We start from the raw sequence: 25253 nt of genomic DNA on the forward strand, positions 1-25253 counted from the left end.
CTACGAAAGCTATGCTCTGCCGATTGTAGGTTGAGAAGAAACTCACTGCTCATTCTAAATACCGCGCTCGGTCTTTGCGGTAGTCCTCTTCCAGTAGAAAACAAATCTTGCGAAAAGCACAGTGACTTTAGGCTTGAATCTGTTCTTAAGTGCACCTGAAATTTCATCTTTTGCTACAGAATTCAACGACGGTTGCCCGCCTTTACATACTCGGAACATCGAGGGAAGGACACACAAAGTGTGTAACGCTTTTCGAAAAGTGAACTGCGGCCCTCCATCGGCAACATGAAGTGGTCAAAGGTGAATTCACAGAAGACACAACAACAAATAGTAGCATAATGCTCATAATTCATACAGCAGCTTCCTCGATGTAGCATCATATCTGTGACCAAGATTCTGAATCAGTGGAAAAGCATAGCCTAGCTACCTAACAATGGGATTCAATTTGCTCTAGAAGTTAGGGCGTGTGATGCACAGTTCGATGGCCACTTGTTCGCAGGACTTTTGATCGATCATAGGGCGAAAGAGAGCAATTTCCATACTGCAATAGCGCATGCGTTGTTATTACACCACACTCTCCTTCTCTCGCACACAAAACCTCCAAAGGCCCAGTTTTTGCTTACGTCCTAAACTCAACCACTCACACACCACACGCGCGGTGCTAGACTCTCCTCGGAAAGGATAAACGGAAGATTTAGCTTTCATACATCATCATCTTCATCTAGCACATAGTAGTACACCCTTTTCGCCAGCATTCTTCACAGTGTGACCATTCGTCACTGATTGCATTGAAACATCCTTCTCGTGTGATAGTGATTGGGAGTGTGTGTGTGTGTGTTGGCATGTGTGGTGTCACAACTAAATGTGAACATCGTTGTGGTATTATTCTGGCCCTAGTGTTCGCCAAAGTCGGCAATTAGATGCGGGGAAACAACACGGGACGAACAGTGAGAGAGAACTTTGGTCGTAGCAAGTGATTTCTGATTATGAATTGAAAAGAAAACAACGTAAAAGCCAACATATGAATCATGTGATACGACACCATCGTTTAAGTGATTAGTTAAATAGTCGAGGACTCTCGTTTGTGTGACACCCAAACCAAACACCCCAAATAGTATGCTAACGTGAGGCTACTGTAAGTGCAGCAATACTGCAATACACTGTCACTTGTTTTCTTGTCGCGTTTTCTAACCATTTGATTGATCTGACGACATCAACACCAGAACCTCCTCCCCGTTTGTCCCATGCATCACACTCGAATAGCCTACAGCACAGGACATATGTAGCGCTAATGATATGCCAGTACGGGCATCTCCATCCATATCTCTCTACCTTGTCGTCTAGATGTGTGAGTGTGCATCATCTGTGTCCTCTTTCCTTCATTTGTATCGCTCTGCAACTCTCCTCTACCAATTCACCAACTGTCTCTTCATGTATCCTCTTCTCTTATGATTGTATCGTCGTGTTCTGTATGTCTCACTATCTCGTAACCCTAATCGGCAAGGCGGACTATGCACGCTATAACTGTGTGTAAGCGCCACCGCGTGCTGACGTCTCCCGCTCTAAACTAAAAAAAACCCTCATATCACATCAGCGCACACCATTGTACTCAAGGAAAGGGACATGCTTACGAACATGCAACATGCTGCCACCTAGTTGCTGCACACAAACACACCAAAATAGTCAAGGTCGTCAAACACATATTTTGTTCGATAACTGCCCTCCCTGCCTGTGCATCTCTGCAGCAGTGTGTGCATAACAAACAACTATGCTGCACGATGTTACACGATGTGATGGCAAAACACAATATGCTTCAGCACCTCAGTATATTTTTAAGTTTTTATTACCACCAAACAAGGGGAACCACATTATTTCGTCCAGCCCGCGGCGGGTCTATACCGACACAAATCTAGCTGATTTTGTTTTGTTTTAACCCTGTACACAAAGAACAATATTTGATTTGATTTTTTTTTTATATTGCTTTCACAATTTTGCAATTGTAAAACTATGGATTGCATTTAGAAGATTCACAATTAAAGCAATTAAAACCCAAGCGAAGGCATTAAATGAGCAAATAATTTGACCTATTCTTTGTTTTAGTTTTGCATGGAACCGATAAGTGACCAAATGAATGCGTGAATTGGACTAGAAGCATCGAAACACGGAGATAAGAACGAATCTCAAGACCGAAAGTAAAAAAAGCAAGCTCTACCAAGAGAGTCGAGTACAAGAAGCCCGCGCGCACCGCCAAAAGGTTCATTATAAGGAGCTAAAGTAGCAGGAAAACGAGGCGTGTGTGTGTGGGTTGTTGGACGGTTGGGCCGATTTTGTGAAAAACAGACCCCTTTATATGGTCACAGACTTTTTAAACATAATTTGCTGGCTTTTTGAATCCATTCATTAATACCTGGTGAATATACCAAAACCAAAACAAACCGCTCAGCTGCTAGTATGGCAGAGAAAGTTGTAAATGAAAAGAATGGCCAGTGTGACAATCTCAGGTAAATATGACGTAATGATTATAGCAATTGCTTGTATAATGTAACGTTTTTTTACGACTAGCTTGCAACCAATTTTAGCTGCATAAGCTATCTCTCTCTTTTTAAACCACACGATAATATGTCCTCGATACTAAACTAACTCCCCCAAACTACAAAACCAACAACAATAACAAAATAAACCATTCTACTCGTAAATAGTTCCACAATTTATATAGCCTTATACCAAACTCTTTGCGATTACCTCACGTTTTACTCCCAAATAATACAGCAGAGTGAATGTGTGTGCGTGTGCCAGGCCTTGTTTTTAACTATACACCTCACCCAACACCCCCCAACTAACTAACGAAAGCACCACCCATACACCGAAAAAGAAGAGGAAGAAGAAAACAACACACATATGCCAAAGAAAAGCACGCTCACTTCACTATCCTTCCCCCTAGCTCGCCCAGTTCGTTACGGTTTGTTTATGTGCTTCTTCAATAAAGTGTACATAGATGTATGTACATGCCTGCCCTTTTGTTTTCAATGTTTCACCATCCTGGCCTACTGGTGTCCGTCCGTCCGTCTGTCTGTCCGGCTGTCCAATTCCATTTACTACCACCAGTAACGCTCCCTCATGAATCCTGTGTGTTCAAAATCATATACATACATATGCTGTGTCTGTGCTTTCCTTACATACTATATACCTAGTACTATTTTGTGTTATCTATTTGATGTAATTACTATTGTTGTCATTCTGTGTGTTATTAGATTCCATTTCGATTGTTTCATATATGGCAGTATACCCGTATACCCTTAGCGCACTAGCCCAATTTGCTGGATGAGCTTAATTTTGTATTGCCGATGGCCATTGAAACTTGTTCTTGTAGTAAAACGACACGTCTGTAGTTAAAACGACACGCGATCAATTGGTGCAATATGCCAGGGAAACTACAACACCTCGCTACACAGCAAACGTACTACTATAGACAAAAAGCAGAGCGCTGAAACATCGTCACAGCAAGCCATGCATTGTATAGATTAAAATCCAACAGCTAATGTACTACATACGCATGTTAAAGGAAATATATAGCCCCCACCGACCGGTTGTTTGCCGATTTGTATGTTTTGTAGAGCAACAAGCAGCATGGAAAGTTAGCCAGAGTCACAAATATCGGGCCTCCTAATAACTATATCCAACATTTGTTAATAAATCAATTTTTCAAGATGTACTAATAAAACACCATTTCACTATCAACAATATATACTATGTCTTCGCACTACACACACTCTCACATTATTACGCACCAAATACTATGCAAATGAAAGCGCAGGACCCGCGGTAGCACGTGGTAGCAGCAAGACGGAATATAGAAAGAGAGTATAGCAATGCCCGTTATCATGTGCTTTCAGAACATCGCTTCCGGTTCCTATGTTCTCGCGGAATGATTTCAACATCTGGTCAGTACTGAAGAATTGCATCGGCAAGGAGCTAAGCAAAATCACAATGCCGGTTGTATTTAACGAGCCGCTCAGGTAGGATCGATTGAACATCATCATGATCGGCGACATGATCACACTTTCACGATTCACACCATTCTTTTCTACAGTTTTCTGCAGCGTATGACCGAGTACATGGAGTACGCCAAGCTGCTGCGCGTTGCATCGGAACAGGCGACTCCGCTGGAGCGGTTGAAGTACGTTTCCGCATTTGCCGTTTCAGCGTTGGCCTCCAACTGGGAGCGTCTCGGGAAGCCCTTCAATCCGCTGCTGGGCGAAACGTACGAGCTCACGCGCCCCGATTTTCGGATCATATGTGAGCAGGTGTCACATCACCCGCCAATATCCGCATTCCATGCCGATTCGGACAGCTTCCGGTTCCACGGATCCATTCATCCGAAGCTCAAGTTTTGGGGCAAAAGCGTCGAGATACAGCCCAAGGGCACTGTGACGGTCGAGTTTCCCAAACTCAACGAGGCGTACTCGTGGAGCAATGTCAACTGCTGCGTGCACAACGTGATCGTGGGCAAGCTGTGGATCGAGCAGTACGGAATGATGGAGGTGGTAAGCCATCAGCATGGCATGAAGGCCACCCTCAACTTTAAACCTTCCGGGTGGAACAACAAAGATTTGCACCGCGTCGAGGGCTACATCACGGACAGAAAGTAAGTAATGAGGGCTGAGGCCCGTCCGTGCGCACGATTGCGTGTGCGAGATGAGATTTACGGATTTTTCCCCCATTGCCGTACCCTTGCAGCAAACGCAAAACACATTTCCTTTACGGAAAATGGACCGAGTTTATTAAATGCACCGACTACGCATCCTACGAGGAATACGTCAAGGAAAATGCGCACAAGTTTAAGCGCAACGCGGACGATCGCAGCAAAAGTCCCAACGAATCGCCTGGAAATACACCACGCAAGGTGTTGTCCAAGCTTAACAGCTTGAAAATGAGCTCCTTCAAAAGCCTTTCCATACAGGAGGTAAGCTAGCGGACGACCAATGACCGGCATAGTTTATATCGTGTTCGTAATCGATCGTTTTTCTTTCTTCTGCAGCCCGATGATCCACCGGAACCGTCAGAGGGTGACATTCCCAAGAGCGATTCTACTTATTCGATCGACATTCCAAACTCCGTTGCCCTGTGGGAGGCCGAATCACGCCCTGCCAACACGGCCGAGTACTACCAATTTACCAACTTTGCCATGTCCCTGAACCAGCTGGAGGATCACATGAAGCAGCCCCGTGCCCTGTGCCCGACCGATTCGCGCCTCCGGCCCGACATACGAAAGCTCGAGCAGGGCGATCTGGATGGCGCGGCAGCGGAGAAAACGCGGCTCGAAGAGAAACAGCGCGAAACCCGCAAGAAAAGCAAAAAAGGCCAGGAGGAGCTGGTAATCTTTCCCCGGTAGGTGTCACCCAGCCGACAATGAAGTCGTCCTGTTAACGTCCTGTTTCCCCTTTTTTGCAGATGGTTCAAACAGGAAACCAATCCACACACCAAGCAAGAGGATTGGATCTACAAGGGCGGTTACTGGGAGCGTAACGATGACAATCTGGAGCTGGATATATTTTAAATGCTCTTCCAAACGTACCGTGGACAGACAGACATAACACAAATGACCCGTTGAAGTGAAATGCTACCGTTACTACTATTTACTACTCAGTGTACCATCCTTACACGCAGGAATGCAGATCTTTCCTGCGAGAACTTTCGTTTGCTTCTTCCTAACATAAGGCGGACTTACTTTTTCCCAGATTTCCCCGACGCTAAGGGACACTAAGTAATTGAATTGATGTAATGGAATTATGTGAACAGGAACACGAGTTTAATGCTATTTTTGCTACCAACACTATACACAGCGGTCCTCCATTTCCAGTCCACAACCAAAATGATGAATATGAATAGAGCAAAACACGAAACATGCAGGAAACATGGTACACATTTCCGGGAACCAAATACGGAAACACTTGGGACAATATAATTTTAGATTGTAAGATGTACGAGTGGCGCAGCAATTTTGGAGTCTCATTTTACGACCATTTAACCACACATTCACAAACAAGCAACACAAACACATACTCTAAAGCAACATGGGAAAGGGACAATAGAAAGGATTGGGTCAATTAATGACAACATATTGCACAGAAACTGGCTTCACACAGCCAACAGCAGGCAGGCAAGCAGTATTAGGCATTACATGCGTTTTTGCGATTCCTTTAGAATGAAAACAAAAAACGAACTGGTCGTTACTTTCTGTAGTCGCGTTATACAGCAGCGCTGCATCGCATCAATGAACGAGCAAATGCTTCATCAGTAGAAGAGATGGATATAAATATGTAGAAGTCTTACAATACAGTGTATCAAACCGTAGCAGAAGCCCGCCCCTATTTAATATAGCATAATTTGTTGAGGTGTCTATAACAACAGAAAGGAAATGTAACGCAAAGTTACTACAGCGTATCTATTACTAGAAATGTAAATGTATCTCTCAGCTACGTTGGGACATGTTACAACATATATGGTTAATAAAAGCTACATAGTCGCTGCAACAACCAAAAACAAGTATTTTTAATAATACTATATTGCTGTGCTCTACGAAACTATTGTGAAAACAGGATTCATGCACTACATATGTTTAACTACCATTCAGAAATGTATATTCTGATTTGTTTACTTACTCATTCCCTCCCTACTCGACCAACAGTTAATAATCGAATGTAAAACAGAGCGAAACACTCACCAATCGATGTAGAGCTTTGCAAAAATGTTTCTGGTTTTCTTATTTACAATTTGTAGTGCGCGACACAATTGGAATAACATTCTTTTTTTTTTTTTGAATATCTTTTATACATCTCTTTACCTTTCTTCTCCTCCCTCCTCAGAGGCTTGTAACAACGGTATTAAATTATTTCTCTTCTATGTAACGTAGGACATGTTTTCAGCGACGGTTAAAAAGATAAGAGTAGAAACAGCGTGTTCTATTTGTATTGCAGACGCGCCCCCTATTTCTCTATAACACCACGGCCACAGCAATTGTGCTAATTTACTTGCTACACCACAGCATGGGTTTGCTTGACTATCATTGTGATTATGATTATTTGTTGCTTTACTGTTGAATTGGTTTCACTTCTGAATGGCGCCTCTTTACGCGCGACTATGCGAACTGTATGATTGTGCCAAAAATGAAATAGTACCGATAATAACACTCTACTCTTCTTCTACTACTGCTCCCCTTCTTCCTCTAAATGACTATTCACAAGCATTGATAGAAAAGGCCCTTGTACTTGCAACCTGTGTCGTTAGCTACTATTGCGCATAAAAAGCATTCGTTAACGATCATCGATGTCCTCTTCGAAGGTATCATTATCATAATCCGTGTCGATCAAGAGATCGTTCTCATCTTCCTTTCCTACCGCCTCCAGCTTGATCTGAGGCACCATTGCCACTACCTGTTCATAATTATGCATCGGCTCCTCTTTACAGTAGTATTGCTGCAGTTTCGTTTGCTTTACGCCGTAGCTCATCACCATCCCATCAACGCATTTCGTACGATTGGTGGACGTTGGCACTTGATCGATCGCGGTAAGTGCATCCGTGCCCATGCCCAGCAGCGCATGATGTCCGGACCGTTGCTGCATTTCGGCCCGTAGCTGTCCCTTCTTTCCACGCGCTTGCTTGGCCAGATCTGAGTTGACAACAATTGAAACAATCTCTTTTTCTTTATCACAATTCGCCACACAAAGAAGATCGCCATTACGATAGCGAAGATGAAACACAATACAAAACAGAAACAGAACCCGAAATTGTCCACTATTACGGGGATAATAGATAGCAACGAACAGAACAAAAGGCAACATATGTACACATTTGTATTCAACACATAGATAGAATATAGAAACAATGGAAAATCTACTTACAAAAGAGACAAATATAAGAAGAAAAAACAAATTTCACCGCACATACAATATAAAATGAGACTATGCAACATGACGGGAACACAGGAAAACTCGAAAATAAGGAGCTTTTTAAGGTGTTTTGCGCGCTCGATCGATCCATTACAGTGCTATTCTACAAAAAAACAGTTCCTGTGCAGCTTTCTCCCCTATGCGCCTATTGACAACGATGTGCAAAGTAGATATATTAGTTGAGTATTTTCATTAAATGTCATCATTTTGTTACTATTTTTGTTTGCTGTTTGCTTAACTACAATGACTATTTGTTCTTTTACTGGACGAGTTGCGCTTAGCTGCTGTTTGCGTAGAATTGTATTGGGATCAGTGTTTCAGCAGGATTCCTACACTTTCTGTGCGTGCGTTAGTTAACGAAGCAATCTCTTCGGCTCTTCGGACAATAGTTGCTCAACAAACACTTTGTGATCAAAAAAGCTAATCAGAGTTTTGTAGCAAAAAGAATTCTCAAAAATGCTTTGCTCTCAACTTCTCACCTACCCGCCTTAAGCTACGTATGCAGGACGTATACAGGGTGGATGATGATGGGGTGCAGCTAATGTCGTGTCGATAAAAAAACAGATCACAGATTCGCAGGACATCAATCGCACAACTGCAGTTGCTTGGAGTACACTACCAAAGTAGATGCGCACTAAGTTTTGCGTACAAAAGTTAACTAAAGTTCCACCCGGCTGTGTGTGTGTGTTAGTGTTTGTGTGAGAGAGTGTGTGTGTGTGTGTTCGTGTGCGCACGCACGAGGTGGAAATTTAGATTAATTATTCAGACTATTTTTTCTCCACACGCCAACGGCCCGGCACGATCTCACCGACGTTCACCACATCGTGCAGTGCGGCGGCCGCCGGCGGAGGTGGAGGAGGCCGTGAAAGATCAGTAATGGCACAGCCGTGGAATGGAAGCATTACCGAAAGCTCGGGTGCCGTCATATTGGCCGCATCGGTAACACTGTCCATGCTGACAACATCATAGATCGAGCTAAACGTGGCGAAATTGCCATCGAATATGTTGTTCTCCGACTTGGACGAGGTCAGCGAACTGCAAGGACTGGTGGAAGAGGAAGAGGCTGCATAGTGCCGTGCGTCCAGCAGTAGCAAATTGGCGCTCGCATTGTCATAGGTGCCCTTCTTTGGAAGCACCGATTTTGTACAAATTTGCGTTTGAGGCAACTCCTGCGAACAACAGTTGGTTGGCGTGTCGGCGGCACTGCTGCTAGCCGTGCTGTCGTCCGGATAATGGAAATGCAAATGATGCTCCTCAAAGCTACAGCAGCTGCTCATGGTGGTAACACTGCTGCAGCAACTGTCGCCACTATTTAGCACTGAGTAGGGCATCATGGTGCACATCAGCACCGAGGAAGAGGGCGGCAATGCGAGCGATGGCGTAGTAGAACAGCTCGAGTCACACATAGACTGCCGATTGCTGCGTCTGTACGCTTGTCTAGCGGACTCCTCGCAGGCGATTGTTTGTAGGGGCAAAAGCGAAGGGCTGTTTACGATGGCCGTCGAGACAGAGCCGACTCTTGGGATGCTTTCGGCATCTGTTGCACCGAGGGAGGCTGCACGTTCAACGACATCACACTCAAACGTACTGGGCTTGTACACACATTCGGAAACACATTGAACGGGAATGATACTGCTGCTGCTGCTGCTGCTGGCGGCCGTGGAAATGGATATAGCATTCGACTCAATGTTACCACTTCCATCTGCACCACCAGCACCACCACAGTCGGCCGGGGACATATTTACGAGGGAAGGATTAGACTGAGACCCACCACCAAAATACGACACAACGACAGGAACGGTGTGTTCTGCGTACGCGTAGCAAGCGTTTGAATTACCTGTACCTATAACGCCAGACACTGCCGCGGTGGTATCGATTGTACTGCTGTGATTGTTGCATGTCGAAGGTTCCTGTAGGGAGAGATTCTGAATTCCTTTGGCCAATATCGTTCCAGCAGCATGCGTTTCGCGTCCACTGTACAGTTCTAGAAGGAAGACAGAAACATGTGGTATCAGTATCAAGCGCTCAACCCACCGCAGACATGACTTCTACCGGTCACATTTGCATACCGTATGATCTTTCTGGCAGCTTTTCGTCGTCGTGCGTCAATGGACAAATGTCATCGTCCTGCAATTCATCCGGATCAACAAACGAATCGTCTATGTGAGCATGCGGCTCGTCCTCCTCCTCATCGTCGCCTTCATCCTCATCATCCACCAACGATAAGCTATGCGGTGAGGTGGACAGACCGGTTTGACTCGAGTATATCTGGCCGTTGAAGTACTTTTCCGGGTTCACTTCGTACGGTTCACAGGGCACTATGTGGGCAAAGTTGAATGCGCTTGGGTTAATTTCTTGCGTCAACCACTCCGTGCAGATCAGTTGCTTCATCGTGATGCGCGTTTTGGGGTTCTTGTCCAGCAGGGACAGCAACACGTACTCCAGCTCGGGACTGATCTCCTGCGGTATGATCAGTTCCGACTTTAGCGTTTCCTCGATGTCCAGGAAGGGATTTTCGAAAAACATCAGCACATACAGCGTTACGCCCAGGGACCACATTTCCAGCTCCGGTCCGGCGTACTTGTTCCCGGCCAACACCTCGGGACTGCAGTACTCCGTGGTGCCGTAGAAGGTGGAAAACAGCTTGCCTTCCTGCATGAAGGTGGCCGACCCGAAGTCGATCAGCTTCACATGGAAATGCTGATCTATGATGATGTTTTCGTCTTTGATGTCGCGATGCAGAATGTTCAGTGAGTGCAGGTAATCGACGGCGTTGGCAATTTGACGGAAAATGTAGCAGCCAAGCTTCTCGGTCATTGCCGGCCGTCGGTCGATAAACTCGAACAAGTCCATCCCCGAACCGTGCACTTCCATGACGAGCTGGAAGAACTTTTCGTTTTCAAACACGTCGAACACGGTCACGATGTTGGGATGCTTCACGTGCGTCAGCAGATAAATCTCCATCGGGATCTCCTTTCTATCCTCCGTGGTTATCATGAAATTGGAGCACAGCTTCTCCTTCAGAATGAACTTCGATATCACCAACAGGCGGTCGGTATTGCGGTAGCTAAGCTTCACGTACCCGTACGCACCTTTACCGATCTGCTTAATCGTTGTGTAGTGTTTGTTGTACTCTCCAAAGACCTGCTCCTCCTCGCATTGCGACACCAACGACACGGAGTTCGGTCTGCTCTGGCTAACAGTAACGGCCGCCGCTGTCGCATTCGCGATCTTGCTCGGTTGGCCAAGCGAATTATCAATCGTGCTGGTAATGCTATTAAACGTAAGCGTAACATTCGCCTCCTCCAGATTGTTGTAGGACGATTCTGGATCGCGACTTATCCAAATGCAGTACACCTTCCGGCCGCAGGGAAGCATCTGGCTCGAGATCGTGTAGATTATGTCAATCACATTCCCGTCGTAATGTATCGCTTCTCCTCTATACTTCCCATCGACGTACGACAGTCGCTTGCCCGCATTTCCCATCTGTCGGATAATGTCGGCGATGCCGCCAGCCGAGTGACGTTTGTGCTGATCCGGCGTGGACGTGACTAGCGATCCTGCTCCCCCCTTGGCAAGCTCGTACGGCTTTATGAACCGAGGCGTTACCATCACCGGTGGGGCGCTAGCCGGTGTGCTGTCCTTCAGCAGTGCCACATTTATGTCTTCCGAAGTGTACAGTGGGCTTTTGGTTTCGTTGATGGACACATTCTTCGAGTTCAATAAATTCATACATAGTGAGTTTTCGTTGACTGGCGTGAGCAAATCGCTTTCCGGCAAATTTGCATAATCTTCCGATACTAAGACACTGCTACACTTATTCACTACCTCTTTATCTCCTGCTACTAGCGCAGATGAATTGCTCGATACTGTTGCAGTTGCTGTTGATGGTGGTGTGGCTCCCGTAGCAGCTGTTACTACTGCTGCCGCTGCTGATGCTGCTGGGGTCGACGCAAATGCGGAAGTGGTGCACGGCTGAAACAATAAGAAGATCGATTTGTCATTCATCAATGCTGATGATACCTTCCCTGCAATGCTGCTTACCTTTAAGGCATGGTTGTTTTGTGCGTTCGAAACGTTTGCAAAATTTCGATTGTTCTCGCTATTATCCTCTACGTAGTAGGCATTTTCCGACATTACCACAATGCTGAACTGATTTCCCGGCTCGTCTGTAGCGTTTTCACTGCCGCTTGCGACGGGTGCCTGATCGATGCGTGATCCATCGGCCATCGACCCTGCCACTGGTAGCGTATTCATTACAGCAACCGAACTGTTGAATGATCGTTTACCGGGATGCGAGGCGTTCGTAAAATCTAAGCAAACCTTGCGCGGCTCCTTCACAGGACTGACGGTCGCATCGCACTGCGATGTTCGTATGTCATTCAGAGCGCCGGACAGGAATCCTTCCTTGCTGTTTTCCAGCTCCACGTGATCAGTTTCCGTTTCCGACTCGTCGTTGTCTAGGGACGACAGCGTTGCGTTACGACTTCTGGTCAAGCAATCGGTCTCTTGGCCAAAGTTGGGAATCAGCTTCGTTATGTGCTCCCCAATGGTCTTGCTCTGTGGGATGCCAAACATCAGCATAGAAAAGTGATGATTGCACGATTCTATTACCGAATTCTCATCGATCACCAGCAGCCCCGACAGGTTTGTGTACACCCAGATTGTGATCAGGTATAGCAGTGCGTTTGGATTCGACACCCCACTGTCCGTCGTATCGGTGCCAGTTTCGTGGTGGGATATCAGTAAACACAGTGGAAACGATACTCCGTCCTGCGTCTTGCCCGTAGCCTTCTGCTTTCTGATATGCTTCGCTATGAGGCTTGTGTCCGGGTCTGGAAGTTGAATGGCCGGTATCAGCAGCGCTACATCCATTCCTCCAAATTTCTCCACCGAATCCAGCTGGAACAGTATCAGCGCTTCATTGTCACCAGATACAATGTAACCGTTTTGATCGACCACCAGCTGGGCCACCCTCCTCTCTACCGGCTCCGCCACCGCTAGACATCTCTGGCCTTCGGTGTCGATTTGCCTAACCCAAAGCGAAACTGCCACGTTTTTGTCGTACTTTGTGCACAGCTCGACCACTTTTCCGCTCAGGATTATCACCGTCCCATCTTCACTGTTCAACTGGCCCTCCGCTAAAGCAGACACGTGCATCTTGCTTTTGTTAAACAGCAGGCTGGTAAACTCCATCTCACACAGCTCTTTCGAGTTGTATCCGAGCAGCTCGCAAGCATTGCGATTGACGATCAGTATACGGGATGTTTTCGAGTCGATCGTGAAGACCGCCTTGTTTGGATTGATATCACTCTTTGGCAGCCGGCCAATCGATTCCGACGCCGATGCAATGTACGAGTTGTTGTACGGTGAGGGTACACCATGCGGGAAGCATCCTCCCTTCGGACGGAAGGCCGTGAATCGGACTCCATTAGAACCGTCCACTCGCACCCGGTCCATGTTTGCCATCGAGTCCCAGCTCAACCGTACGGGCGAGTTTATTGCACTTACGAAAGCAGCTCGAGTAAGAGGCCCACCGTACCGGATGCACCTTCTGCCGATGCCCGGAAAGCTTTGGTTTGCTTCGAACGAGTTGCACAAACTGCTCTGTCCTGGGACGAGGATGGAGATTTGTTGTCTGTAACAAAAAAAAAACGCACACACGCCTACGTTAATACGACCGTGAAGAAAATGGACAATTAACCCACCCAAAAACCATCGATCTTTTAGTCCGCCCTCACCTTAGCTCGCTTAACGGGGTGAATGCATTATATGGCTTAAGATGAGATGATTTGGTGCCACTAAATCCATCACCTGGACGGCACCGACGGAATGCGGATTGCTTTTTGCTAGTAGTACAACAGTTTACGTTCAGGAGCTGCTTCCCTCTTCTTTTGCTGCATTTTGGCTGCTCGAGCTGCACATCTTTGCCGCTGTCTTCCGTTCGATAGCTGCTGCAACTGTTTCGAGTAGAAATTACGTTAACGCTGTATCTCGTTACATTTTCGTAGGAAAAACGGTGCTCGCTCGTAAATGGTTTTCTAGTGCCGTGAGAGGTTTTGGCCAAACCAGAACAACATCAGCGAGAGGACCACCAACAATGACAGTTGATGTGAAATCGAAAATCGATAGGTCTCATCGCAACACCATTGCGCATGTACTGTGCAACGATGCACTTTGCATCGGAAGCGGGTAACGACGTATGCATAATTTCCAGCTGCATTCTGTTTTCACTCACCTATCCATTTTGAAAAAGCTTCAATGAACATCAAAACAACACACACGAATGGCGCTGCAACAGCTACACTATTCGCAGAGGCTTCCGGTTGCACGGTTTGCTCATAGCAATTAACAAATATGGACGCCGAATTGCTGTGAAATTACACTTTCTGCACGCTGGATCGCTCCAATAGATGAATGAAAGCGGTTTTCGACAGTAACAGTGCTTATTTCACAACTAAAACGAAAAATAACTTGCTTCAATTGCTTTACAAACAAATTTTAGCGCCAATTTCAAGTTCCTCCATAAACAATTCAATTTTCTCGTTGATGTGAGCTGTCATCTGTCTTGTTGACAGTTTGTTGTTTATCTACAAAATCGATTTGCCTTTGTTTGTCGCCATTGTTTTTCTTCTGCTACAGCAAAATTAAAGCGGATATTGTTGTCCTCCTGCGTCCCAGACAAATATTTACACGGTGTACGTTATGGCAAATATTCCTCCGGTCAATTCCAGAGTGTACGTTGGCGGATTGGGAGAACAAGCGAAAGTGGAGGAGTTCGAAGAGTTGTTCAAAGATTTTCAGCCGTACCAAGACTTGACGCTTCTGCGCGGATTCGGGTTCATACAGTTTCATTCCGAAAAGGCAGCTTCTGCTGCCATCAAGGCGATGAACGGCAAGCTGTTCAACGGTCGAAAACTGATGGTAAAGGTGGCCAACGACAATCGCGCAAAGAAGGGATTGCTACCTCGGGGTAGTACAGCAGCTTCGAATGCCAAGTCAAACGCGTCGGGTGCCGCTGCCCGCGACCGTTCGCCCGTGGATCCGATCCATCCGCTCAAACGTGGATACCATCCACAGCAATACAGTGTTGCCGATTTAAGTAGCGTGTATCCGGAGACCCCGATCGGGCAGGCACCACATCGAGGAATAGAAAGCAATGATTGTGAAATCATAGTGGTGAACAAGGAGCTAACGTAAGCAATCACACAACAGAAACTACCCACAATTACTATTGCCAGAGTTGCCGTTGCCTAACACAATTGTCTCTTTCATTATAGCCCATATGCGGAAGGTATTGAAGCTCGTCTGAAGCGGGCGGGTTTGAGCGTAGATCTACTGTTTCCCAACAATGACGTGCCGATTGGCAAGGTACTTGCAAACAGAGCATCTCAGGGTACATACTACTGCATTGTCATCACTCCAGAGAATCAAGAACGCAACAGCATTACCGTAAATGTGCTGTACGGTATACCGGCGGAGCACCGCAACATGCCCACGGATGATGCTATAGGGTTCATCGTGAAGAACTTCGACGATAAGCGAAGGCAGGAGCTTGCGCCCCATAGCCGATCTGCTTACCACCGTGTGGCTCCAGCAGTTCAGCCACAACCTCAGCCAGCACAACTGCACACAGATCTTGAGCAAAGGCAAGAAAAACACCCAGAAGCGATTCAGAACATGATCAACCTGTTGGCCGCAAATCGCTCCCTGACCGTGCTGCAATACGAAAGGCTAATCAAATATCTGAACGAACGCAAAGAGACGCAGATCCGGCTGGAACTGGGAGAGGATGTGGATAGTACGACCGCAAGCTCCCTAATACCACCGATAGTTTCCGCTGCTCCGGTAAAAAGCAAACAGGAAACGGAGCGAGAACTGCAGAGGAAAATTTTAGACATCATGAACAAACCATCGATTTTAGGTGTTGCGAAGCCTGTAGCTTCAGTCGAAACCAAGCCGAGTACGAACACCATGCCAACGTCCACACTGTTGCATGACCCCAAGGTACAGCGAGCGCTAGACTCACTGTTGCAAAGTCAGTTGTTTTCAAACGTTAACGTGGGATACAAGATGTAATAAGCATTATAACCTATTTTAAACATTTAAATTATAATAATACCTGCAATTATAATGCCTGTCTGCACGAATCGCAAGGAATGAACGTTAAAGAATAAAACGTTTTCTCTTCAATTATTCGCAGCGGCGGGCCCACAGAAATAGTCGCGCAATAGTTAAGCAAAGCTGTTCTGTCCAGCTTTGTGGATCCGTCTAATACTTTTATTAAAACAGCAACATTTGATCGTGAATAAAAATTGTATATGCTAATTAAAGTTGCATAAGCACCAATTCATTCATGAATATTTTATTGCCAACTACCTCGGGCTACGCATACGCATATTTTCGATTGAACATGGAATTGACGGTGTGTATACCTACCCAAGTCATCGAAAACATCGAACGATTTATTTTTTATGGAATACAATTTTTGCTCACAATATTGCTTTCATTGTATGTTTTCGTACACCGTACAGATAAAAAAATTAAATGTTTTATTTAACTTTTGTTTTGTAGCTTATCAACTATAAAACAAAACATCCAAAACGTACAAATTTGAATCAATGAGCCAGAAAAACATAGCACATCCCAGCTGTCATTTCACGTTTGACAGATATCGAAAAGGCAAGCGAGAGGAGGTTTTACTTCCTAGAAGAGAAAAATTACACATTTTTAGTGCAAATCAAAGGCCAATGTAAATAAATATACTATCCAAATAGATATCGGCTATCAGTGCACCATAGCTTAAGTGTTTCTGCTCGGGCGAGCGTGGCAACCATGCGTAACAATAGAAAATAACATGCATTATCTGGTGAGTGAGTAGCAAGCAACAAACAGGAAAAATAAGAAGAACAGTTTGGAGTTCAATGAAAAGTTTGCTTACAAAAAAAGCATAATCAGAAGGACGTTGTAATCTGGTTACAGCGCTGTACGAACGTCATTGAACTGCAGACGCACGAACGAAACACACTAATAACACTGCCTTTCGGTTGTTTTGTTTTCTCTTACCCTTCCGATGCTCGTTCACAGCTTGCCCCTGCATCCTAAGGAAGTCGTCAAGAGTGGACCGAATCCAAAAGACAGGGATCCGGATTAGACAGGGACTGGGAACAGGAACGGGCCAAAAACGGGAAACCCCAGTCTAGGCAAGCAAGTGCTGCATTGGATGCAATGTTCCGAGAGCCGTGCTAGGCACAGTACACAAGACGGTACTGCTATTACTATTGCTACATCTATGAAACAGGCTTGAGACCAAAGAAGCTGGGCGTGTGATACTCGTGCATACCAGGAACATCCAGCCTTACCCCACGGACATTGAACGAGCCCCACGGAACTTGAAAGAAGCAGTGAGAAAAGTGAAATTGTGATGATCGTTCAAGAACCTGTGCAGGTAAATTTGTCATAGCTGACGATTGATTAAAGTCTCAAAAAACCCAGTAATTACAAAACGAACGGTCGCTCCGTGAAAAATCAATCATTCGTTATTAATAGCAGAGCGCGCAATACATAACCCTGTTCGGCCCGCTGAACGGCGTCATAAGTTTGGACTAATCGATATCTGTTGTGGCCCCCATAGTGTAGTAAAGTTTTGCAAGGCTCTCACAATCGATAGCATAATTGGACACGCAATACTGATATTTGCACAACAAACAAACATCGTTGTCATTATTCGTTCGTTGTTTTCTTATTTCAGGCCGCAATATGGCACTGCCTGAACCATTACCACTATCAAGATGCCACGTTTCTTGCCGAAAGGCTCTGCGCTGAAGGTGAGTATACATTTGTACAGCGACTGAATGGCACTGAACATGATAACATTCCATTCTTTTCCATTGCAGTGGAGTCTGAGGAGAGTATTTTCCTGCTGGCAACATGTTACTATCGATCGGGACAAAAACATTTGGCCCATTGGTTGCTTTCGAAGAAAAGCGTACGTTCCACGCAGTGCCGCTTCCTTCTTTCAAAATGCGCCTTTGATTTAAAAAAGTAATTACTCATTGCCGCGCGTAATGTTCGCTTGCTAATGTCGATTATCATCTTCCTCCCGTTGCAGATACTCGGAAGCGGAAAACGCCTTGATAAACGACGATCACCTCAGGCAAAGGCATTTGGATGAGATTGTGAAGGAGTTTGGTGATATTGCATGCTTCGCGTTGGAGCTGGTTTCAAAAATATGCCTAAAGACTGAACGAGCCAAGCTCGCGAACGATGCCAGTCGGAGAGCTGTCAAGCTGAACCCCTTCCTGTGGCAATCGTTCGCAGATTTATGTAGCCGGGGCGAGAAGCCGGACCCCGATAGCGTATTTCAGCTGACTAGCACTGATATCTTCCAAACAAGCCAGGCACATCACTACAACTCCATCGTGTGGTTTGGCGGCGCGGGTGTGCATACTAGCGGGCCAGTGTTGGATCCGGCGGCAGGCGGCAACGATAGCTCGGATCAACTAGGCGCCAACATTGATAATCCGTCAACGCCGGTTGATCAGTGCTTTACGCAAAACGTTAACACACCGAACAATCACCATCCGCCTGGAGCACCGCCAGGGATGGGGCTTGGCAATGCACCGTACGTTCCCGCGCAACAGAACCTGAACTACTCGTACATTAACAATTCGGTCGGATCGATACGCGTTGGCGGGGCCAATCTGAGCGCGGGCGATCAGACGCCAACACATGTATTCACGGAACACAATACACCATTCCGAAAGCAGCAGTTTAAGTATCTCACCACGATAAGCCCTACGACGCCCAGTTTCGGGGTGCTACCGATCATACACACACCCAACGAACCGATAGCGTTTCTCATGACACCTTCCCCGCAGCTGGTGCAAATGGGCACACCGGTGGGGCAGACGGGCCCAACGGCACTGATACAGCAGCAAGGCTCTCAGTTTATGCAATTCGCCACTGGCATGCAACAAACGCCGCAGCAACAGCAGCAGCAGCAGCAGCAGCAGCAAAGCCAAGGCTTGATAGGGGACGGTACGTTAGGCGATCCGCTCGCCGTGGCTCCCAACCGGAAGATAGCGCTGTTAAGCAGCAACAAAAAGATGCGCCGTCATCACCACAACAATTTGGGCACGATGGGCAACATCATCAACCGCAAGCACGAGTCGCCGCACCATCCTCAGCAAGCAGCTATACAGCTGCTGCAGCAACAGAGCACCAACACCAAACCGATCGTATTCAGCCAAACAGGAAATCAACTGACCACTACACCGCGCACACCCAACACGACCGGCGGTGCGCTACAGCAGGGCCAGAATGTGCGGCGCAGCTCGCGTCTATTTAGCAACAGCAACTCAGTCAAAGAGAACGCCAAAAGTCCACAATTGAACAACAAATTCGTGGCGCCACGGTCACCGCCCCGGCGAACGAAACAGCGCATTTCGAAGACAATCAACAGCAGCGTCACAACACTGATGGAAAACATCCCGGAGAAGAAGTCCTCGGTGTGCGGTGCTGGTGGTGATGCACCGGTGAAGGAAAAGATCGAAACCATCACATCCACGGTTGACGATAGCACCTCGCCACTGCTAAACGAGAAGGTCTTGCTGAACAACAGCATCAACAGCGCCCAGAAGATGGCAGCGCAGGTGCTGCAGCTGAAGAAACAAAGCGCCGATGGGCTGATGACGCTTCTGCGCGAGCTAGGGCACGGGTATCTGCGATTACAAAACTACGAATGCGAGAAAGCGATTGAGCACTTTTCCAACGTTCCATTGCATCACTACGAGAGTAGCTGGGTGAAGAGCATGATAGCGCTGGCCTACCACGAAATGCGCGACTACGAGTCGGCAGTCCAGATTTTCCACGACATCCACGAGCGCGAACCGTACCGGCTGCAGTACATGGAAATCTACAGCACCGATCTGTGGCATCTGCAAAAGGATGTAGTGCTGTCCTCGCTGGCGCAGGATCTGATGGCGCAGGACAAAACCTCGCCGATAACGTGGTGCGTGGCGGGCAACTGTTTCTCCGCGCACAAGGAGCACGAAACGGCGATCAAGTTCTTCTTCCGTGCAATACAGGTTGACGAAGAGTTTGCATACAGCTATGCCCTGCTCGGACACGAGCTGGTCATGACCGAGGAGCTGGACAAGGCGCTCTCGATGTACCGGTTGGCTGTGCTGCACGACCCGCGCCATTACAATGCCTGGTTCGGCATTGGTACAGTATTCTGCAAGCAGGAACGGCACGAGCTGGCCGAGCTGCACTATCGCCGAGCACTGCAGATCAATCCGCGCAATTCGGTCATCATGGTGCACATAGCCGTGATGCAGTTCTTCCTGCGCAAGACCGACCAGGCCATCAGGACGCTGAACGCGGCCATCGCAATCGATCCGAAGAATCCGCAGTGCAAGTTCCAGCGCGGGTCGATGTTCTTCATGATGGGACGCTACCACGAAGCGCTCAAAGAGCTGGAAGAGCTGAAGCAGATCGTGCCAAAGGAAGCGATGGTGTACTATCTGATGGGCAAAATTCACAAAAAGCTGGGCAACGTCGATCTGGCACTGATGCACCTTAGCTGGGCCACGGATCTCGGCTCGAAGGGGGCAAACAATCAGATCAAGGACAACTTTGACTCCATCATTCGGACGCAGGATGGTGACGGTAGCAGCAGCATCGATGGTAGTGGCGGCGGCGGCAGCGGCGGTGGCGCCGGCGAATCAAGCAGGACGGGGGGCGACTCGACCAACGGTGGTGCCGCGGGAAGTGGCAGTGCGGCGCACGGTGACGGGGGCGACGTGGAAGACAAAATTGGCAGCGTTGTCAGCCTGGACCCGGAAGCGGGCAGCAGTAGTATCGATCCGGACTACTTGCTGGGGTTCGAGCATGGCTCTAGCGACGACTCGACTGCCGCAGTCAGTATGCGAAATGAGTCACTAGACATAATAGCAAACAATTTTTACGATAGTGACAGCTATTAGGTACATGAGCGTGTGTGATGATGTGGCGTAGCGACTTTGTGAGCGCGTTACAACAAAAAGAAAACAACAAAATCCCCCCCACACACACACACACACTCACACGCGCATATACGCTGTCCTGTCCTCTCAGTCGCGTCGGCCGTCGTTGCCCGCCGTCGGTAACGCCTTTCGAGCGCAGTCAGTCATAAGCTTAAGCTGCCGGCCCTCTCCTCCCTACCTACCTTCCCCCTCCACCTTCACAAAATGCGTGTGATCAAATGTAGAATATTAATCTTGGTAAATGATACAATTCTCTCGTCTCTTCTCTATATACCTTTTTCCCCTCCTTTACTACTACTACTGGTCTGTCATTGGAATCTGTGTTTCTCTTAGTAATCAATGGTTCATCTAATCATGTGTAAGATTTAATCGTTTATAATTGCGTCTTTTTGTTATTCCATTTATGCATAAGTAGCAGTTTATTGCAAATTCATTTTATGGAAACCCACCAAACAAAAAAAGAATAAAGAACAGGAAACAGCAGAGCATACAAACACACACACCGTACCACGGACTCGGATCGGTTTCGTGCCTTTAATTTAGATGACATGCGATGATGTGTGCGTTTTTAGTGCAGTGCAGCGCAACGCGCTAGGTAAGTGATGATATGATGTTACCGATACACTTTACGTTTATCTGTTCATTGTATATTTACTTTGCCTATCGCAACTAAGATGCCAAACATTCATAACCGCTTCTCGGCTGGATGGTTGATGCTTACAAACGATAGTTGAATAAACAGAGTGTTCTTAAGGTGGACCTTTGCAAGCGTCTAAACAGGATATGCATTCCCGAATCACATTCATTATGTAAATATTGTAACAGAAAACAACAGCACTAGCAGCGCTTGAAAGTATGGGAAAAAACGAACCTTCACGGCAAGTTCCAACTAGCAATCAAGGCAGAAAAAAAGGGAAAAAGGGAAAAGCAATACACAACCGTTATGCATCGTCGAGCTATGCGCACCTGAGAATTTCTTGAACTTGTTGTGCCGACAGCCAAAAACTTTCTTTCAGCAGTGTCTGTGCCCAAGGCAGAAGGGCAACAAAAAAAAACGTAAAAGAATCTTCAACTTCAGCCGGACGGATGGAAGTGGTGTTTGAGCAGCAGCGCAGTGGGAAAACATTTAGCGATAAAGCATCCGAAAAGAAAGATCAAGAAAATCATTCAGGAGACGACGGGCTCTTTAATGGGCCTCATAGTAGGCGAGGCTTTATGATCTGCACGTGTGCGTCGCCGAGGGAGCAGCAGCAGCAGCAGCAATGAAGAACAAGCAAGTGTGAAGCCACGAAGATGTTGAACACATAAGAAAGTTAACAACTTCGCCTCCCCAGGCCGCGCGGAAACATGCGAAGGAGCGCGCAAAGCAGAACAGAGAGACCAAGCCGGGTCCGAAGCCTTCCAAGCTTTCGGTGTGCGGAATGAAGTGATTGAAAAAGGCAGAACAGGATCCCCCGGTCATGCAAGGTCATAGCCATCATGGCGGTTTGATGGGGTGAGTCGAGCACAGCACAGCTTATAAATGCATTGCCTGCTCCTGCAACAGCCAAGGGATTGTTCGGAGGGGCGGCCTGAGGGCCTTTTGTTTGCCTGCACTGTCCCTGTTTGTTGTCGGCGGGTAGATATACCGGTGACGGTGAGCCGTAAAAAGGTTACTTTTACGACCTGTTCCCACGATTTCCACCGTAGCTATCTTTTAAAAACCCTCCCAAGAAGCTGCCTCGATCTCAAGGAAGCACCTCCACCATTCCATTCCATTGACGAAAGGTAGGAGACGCTGACGAGATCGGGAAACAGGTACACAGGGATAGCACGGTTCGGGGCCGTACTGGGAGAGAACGTGATTTTGAAACGCCTTTTTGCATAAGTTTGCACCGAAGGGAAGATAAGATGAAGCGACGGACGTTCGTCATGATGAAGCCGCCTAACAGGAAAGGATAATAAAAGCCCGGGGTTTTGTTTAAAAAAAAAGGAACGAGGGACAGTGTATGGTAAAACAACACAACACATTAAGCACTTAAGGTCCTTGATGAGTATGGCGGATGGGTCAGAGAAACGTGTTTGTACCTGTTGTGGCAAGCCCGTCATTGAACAATTACAATCCTTTATATAATGTTGTAGGATGGATGAACAAGTACGCCAAATCGTTGAGGATCTCCTTAATAGAAGAAACCTTTATAAACAAAGGGGGTTTTTTGCTTCGTTCGATACAACTCTAAACTGTTTTGATCACGTACGATCAGACAAGTTTCGATCATGATGATCACCATGCGCTGAACTATTTCGCCCTGTCGACGTCAGAGGAAATGATCGAGATCGGACGACGGTCGGCTGTCTGGCTGCATCAGATGCTTCGATTAAATCCAATCACTCAATCACGCAGTGAGTCGGTGTATGTAACCACCGGTCACTGCTACAACTACGCTCATATTGCGTCTGTGCTAGGCTTATCTGCTGTGTGTAGCAGAGCAGCTTTGAATAATCCAAACAACTTTACAACCACACCAAACCAAACCATTGTTGATGGTAGCATTGCGCGCAACCGACCAAGCCAAAGTGACCGAATCTAAAGTGGCCTCAGCCCTGCCTGGACAGTGATGTACCGAAAGTGATTCCGCAGTGAGTGCAGCATAAACACTACACCCCAACGGGGGCAAAGGACGGACAGCATCATCGGCGAGGTCATCATCACGCTACTAGCGGACGTCGTCCGTACCCATCATAATCATATATACTAGCTCGTACCTCGTACCGCTGCATCAACAAACCGCGCCCGATCAATTGTGTCAAATTGTTTCTATTTTGAGGTGTATATTATTTTTAAAACTCCCCCTCGCTCGCCCTAGTCCTCTTGCGTGAGGGTTTGGGGCACGGATTAAGCGGAATTGCAGTCGGAATCCGGTACGGGGCTGGTGCAGTCGAGCGTGAGGCGTGCGAGCTAGTGCGAACGTACGAGAACCGAGTGTCATGTGGTATGGTACGGTTGTGCTGTTCCTGTTGTGGGTGCTGGCCGAATCCGGTTCCGGTGTGGGCGGCCTGACGCAGCTGCGCTTCCCGTACAGCACCACCAACTTCAGCCTCAGCCTGTACAAGGCGGCGTTCAAGCCGGAGCAGAACGTGGTCGTCGCACCGTTCACCCTGCAGAACAGCATAGCGATGCTGTACTCGATCGCAACCGGGACAACACGTGACCGGTTGCGGGAGGTGTTCGGTCTGCCGGCCAACTTTACCGAGTTCATCATCAACCAGAAGCTGCTGCACTACACGCTCAGCGATGCCGGCGGTTCGGAGGGCTTTCGCATGAAGAACCGCATCATCGTGAACGGATTCCGCGAGGTGGATGCCCGCATGCGGGATATCATGCACGAGGACCTGGACACGGTGCTGATGTACTTCGATTTCGCCCAGCGCGAAGGCGTCGTGCGACGGGCCAACCACTTCCTTAGCATGCGCACGAACGGCCTCATCCGGGATACGCTCTTCCTCGGCGATGTGCCGAAGCAGCTGCAGATGATACAGCTGAGTGCCGGCTCGTTCCGGCCACCGTTTGCGAGCGGGTTCGATGCGCGGGACACGATCGCGCGCGACTTTCGGACCGGCTGGATCGACAAGCTCTACCAAACGACGACCATGTTCAAGGAGGGCGATTTCCGGTTCGCCCGCATCCCGGAGCTGGAGATCGAGGTGCTCGAGCTGCCGTTCCATTCGCGCAGCGATTCGGCCCTGTGGATTATGCTGCCCGATCGGGACGCCGAACTGGACCGCATTGTGAAGGCGCTCGAGCCGGAGCACTTTGACGCGATACAGGCGCACTTTAGCATGAAGCGGGCCGGGATTGTGGTGCCAGTCTTCTCGATCAAGACGGAGTTCAATGCGACCGACTTCCTGCGCGACACGATCGGGCTGGACGCGCTGTTTCGGTTGCGTGAGCTGCGCTTCTTCGACGATCACGATTCCGCGCTGGACGGGGTGATGCATCGGGCCGCCATCAGCGTGCACGAACGGTCGGCGGAAGCGGGCGGTGTCGCCACGGTGCACAGCTTCAGCAAGCGCAGTGCCCCGGCCGCCTACCAGTTCTACGTGGGACGTTCGTTTCTGTTTGCCCTGGTGAAGCGATCCTCCAAGCAGCTCCTGTTCATCGGTCACCTCTACAGGCCCCACGATCTGGTGGAAGTGTGATGTTGGCGCAGAGCGTGTGCTCGTTGACTGTGCTGGATTTTTTAGAGAAATAAGAGAAACACACATACATACACATACACCAAACGATGCGCGGGAG

General features: G+C 47.7%; 5 protein-coding genes across 9 annotated transcripts; 4 read left to right on the forward strand and 1 right to left on the reverse strand.

Moving 5' to 3' along the window:
* Nucleotides 1–42: 42 nt before the first annotated feature.
* On the forward strand, nucleotides 43–6543 carry LOC120895821 (oxysterol-binding protein-related protein 2). Of its 3 annotated transcripts, XM_040299487.1 has the most exons (7): nucleotides 333–1135; nucleotides 2101–2501; nucleotides 3894–4016; nucleotides 4091–4645; nucleotides 4738–4963; nucleotides 5039–5388; nucleotides 5452–6543. In XM_040299487.1, exons 2-7 carry the CDS (start codon nucleotides 2452–2454, stop codon nucleotides 5555–5557), a joined length of 1410 nt encoding a protein of 469 aa, XP_040155421.1. In that variant the 5' UTR covers nucleotides 333–1135; nucleotides 2101–2451; the 3' UTR covers nucleotides 5558–6543. The 3 variants fall into 3 exon arrangements, with proteins under 3 accessions (XP_040155422.1, XP_040155421.1, XP_040155423.1); XM_040299488.1 differs by lacking the exons at nucleotides 333–1135; nucleotides 2101–2501 and adding an exon at nucleotides 43–300; XM_040299489.1 differs by lacking the exon at nucleotides 2101–2501.
* A 190-nt stretch (nucleotides 6544–6733) lies between these two features.
* LOC120895820 lies at nucleotides 6734–14491 on the reverse strand. Of its 3 annotated transcripts, none has more exons than XM_040299486.1 (6): nucleotides 14188–14487; nucleotides 13691–13909; nucleotides 11994–13587; nucleotides 10019–11924; nucleotides 9793–9933; nucleotides 6734–7669 (listed from the first exon to the last, which is right to left on the reverse strand). In XM_040299486.1, exons 1-6 carry the CDS (start codon nucleotides 14193–14195, stop codon nucleotides 7314–7316), a joined length of 4224 nt encoding a protein of 1407 aa, XP_040155420.1. In that variant the 5' UTR covers nucleotides 14196–14487; the 3' UTR covers nucleotides 6734–7313. The 3 variants fall into 3 exon arrangements, with proteins under 3 accessions (XP_040155420.1, XP_040155419.1, XP_040155418.1); XM_040299485.1 differs by having other exon boundaries at nucleotides 9787–9933; nucleotides 14188–14486; XM_040299484.1 differs by having other exon boundaries at nucleotides 7552–9933; nucleotides 14188–14491.
* A 44-nt stretch (nucleotides 14492–14535) lies between these two features.
* Nucleotides 14536–16298, forward strand: LOC120895822 (nuclear receptor coactivator 5). The gene is made up of 2 exons (XM_040299491.1): nucleotides 14536–15145; nucleotides 15230–16298. Exons 1-2 carry the CDS (start codon nucleotides 14655–14657, stop codon nucleotides 16026–16028), a joined length of 1290 nt encoding a protein of 429 aa, XP_040155425.1. The 5' UTR covers nucleotides 14536–14654; the 3' UTR covers nucleotides 16029–16298.
* A 317-nt stretch (nucleotides 16299–16615) lies between these two features.
* Nucleotides 16616–21491, forward strand: LOC120894629 (cell division cycle protein 27 homolog). The gene is made up of 5 exons (XM_040297340.1): nucleotides 16616–16818; nucleotides 17037–17397; nucleotides 17701–17776; nucleotides 17846–17993; nucleotides 18061–21491. Exons 2-5 carry the CDS (start codon nucleotides 17374–17376, stop codon nucleotides 20936–20938), a joined length of 3126 nt encoding a protein of 1041 aa, XP_040153274.1. The 5' UTR covers nucleotides 16616–16818; nucleotides 17037–17373; the 3' UTR covers nucleotides 20939–21491.
* Nucleotides 21492–23379: 1888 nt separating this feature from the next.
* On the forward strand, nucleotides 23380–25243 carry LOC120908882 (serpin-ZXA-like). Its single transcript, XM_040320356.1, has one exon. It carries the CDS (start codon nucleotides 23945–23947, stop codon nucleotides 25154–25156), a length of 1212 nt encoding a protein of 403 aa, XP_040176290.1. The 5' UTR covers nucleotides 23380–23944; the 3' UTR covers nucleotides 25157–25243.
* Nucleotides 25244–25253: the final 10 nt, after the last annotated feature.

The sequence above is a fragment of the Anopheles arabiensis genome, chromosome 2 (assembly GCF_016920715.1).
Source record: "Anopheles arabiensis isolate DONGOLA chromosome 2, AaraD3, whole genome shotgun sequence".
Taxonomy (NCBI): domain Eukaryota; kingdom Metazoa; phylum Arthropoda; class Insecta; order Diptera; family Culicidae; genus Anopheles; species Anopheles arabiensis.

Bases quoted from the DNA above. Each gene is read 5' to 3' on its own strand.
- LOC120895821 (XM_040299487.1), top strand. From the start codon at position 2,452: ATGGCAGAGAAAGTTGTAAATGAAAAGAATGGCCAGTGTGACAATCTC. The intron at 4,017-4,090 runs GTAGGATCGATT...TCTTTTCTACAG, and splicing joins GTATTTAACGAGCCGCTCAG to TTTTCTGCAGCGTATGACCG. The intron at 4,646-4,737 runs GTAAGTAATGAG...GTACCCTTGCAG, and splicing joins GGCTACATCACGGACAGAAA to CAAACGCAAAACACATTTCC.
- LOC120895820 (XM_040299484.1), bottom strand. The intron at 13,588-13,690 runs GTGAGGGCGGAC...TTTTTGTTACAG, and splicing joins ACCCCGTTAAGCGAGCTAAG to ACAACAAATCTCCATCCTCG. The intron at 11,925-11,993 runs GTAAGCAGCATT...TTATTGTTTCAG, and splicing joins AAAACAACCATGCCTTAAAG to CCGTGCACCACTTCCGCATT.
- LOC120895822 (XM_040299491.1), top strand. From the start codon at position 14,655: ATGGCAAATATTCCTCCGGTCAATTCCAGAGTGTACGTTGGCGGATTG. The intron at 15,146-15,229 runs GTAAGCAATCAC...CTTTCATTATAG, and splicing joins GTGGTGAACAAGGAGCTAAC to CCCATATGCGGAAGGTATTG.
- LOC120894629 (XM_040297340.1), top strand. From the start codon at position 17,374: ATGATCGTTCAAGAACCTGTGCAG. The intron at 17,398-17,700 runs GTAAATTTGTCA...TTCTTATTTCAG, and splicing joins TCGTTCAAGAACCTGTGCAG to GCCGCAATATGGCACTGCCT. The intron at 17,994-18,060 runs GTAATTACTCAT...CTCCCGTTGCAG, and splicing joins TGCGCCTTTGATTTAAAAAA to ATACTCGGAAGCGGAAAACG.
- LOC120908882 (XM_040320356.1), top strand. From the start codon at position 23,945: ATGTGGTATGGTACGGTTGTGCTGTTCCTGTTGTGGGTGCTGGCCGAA.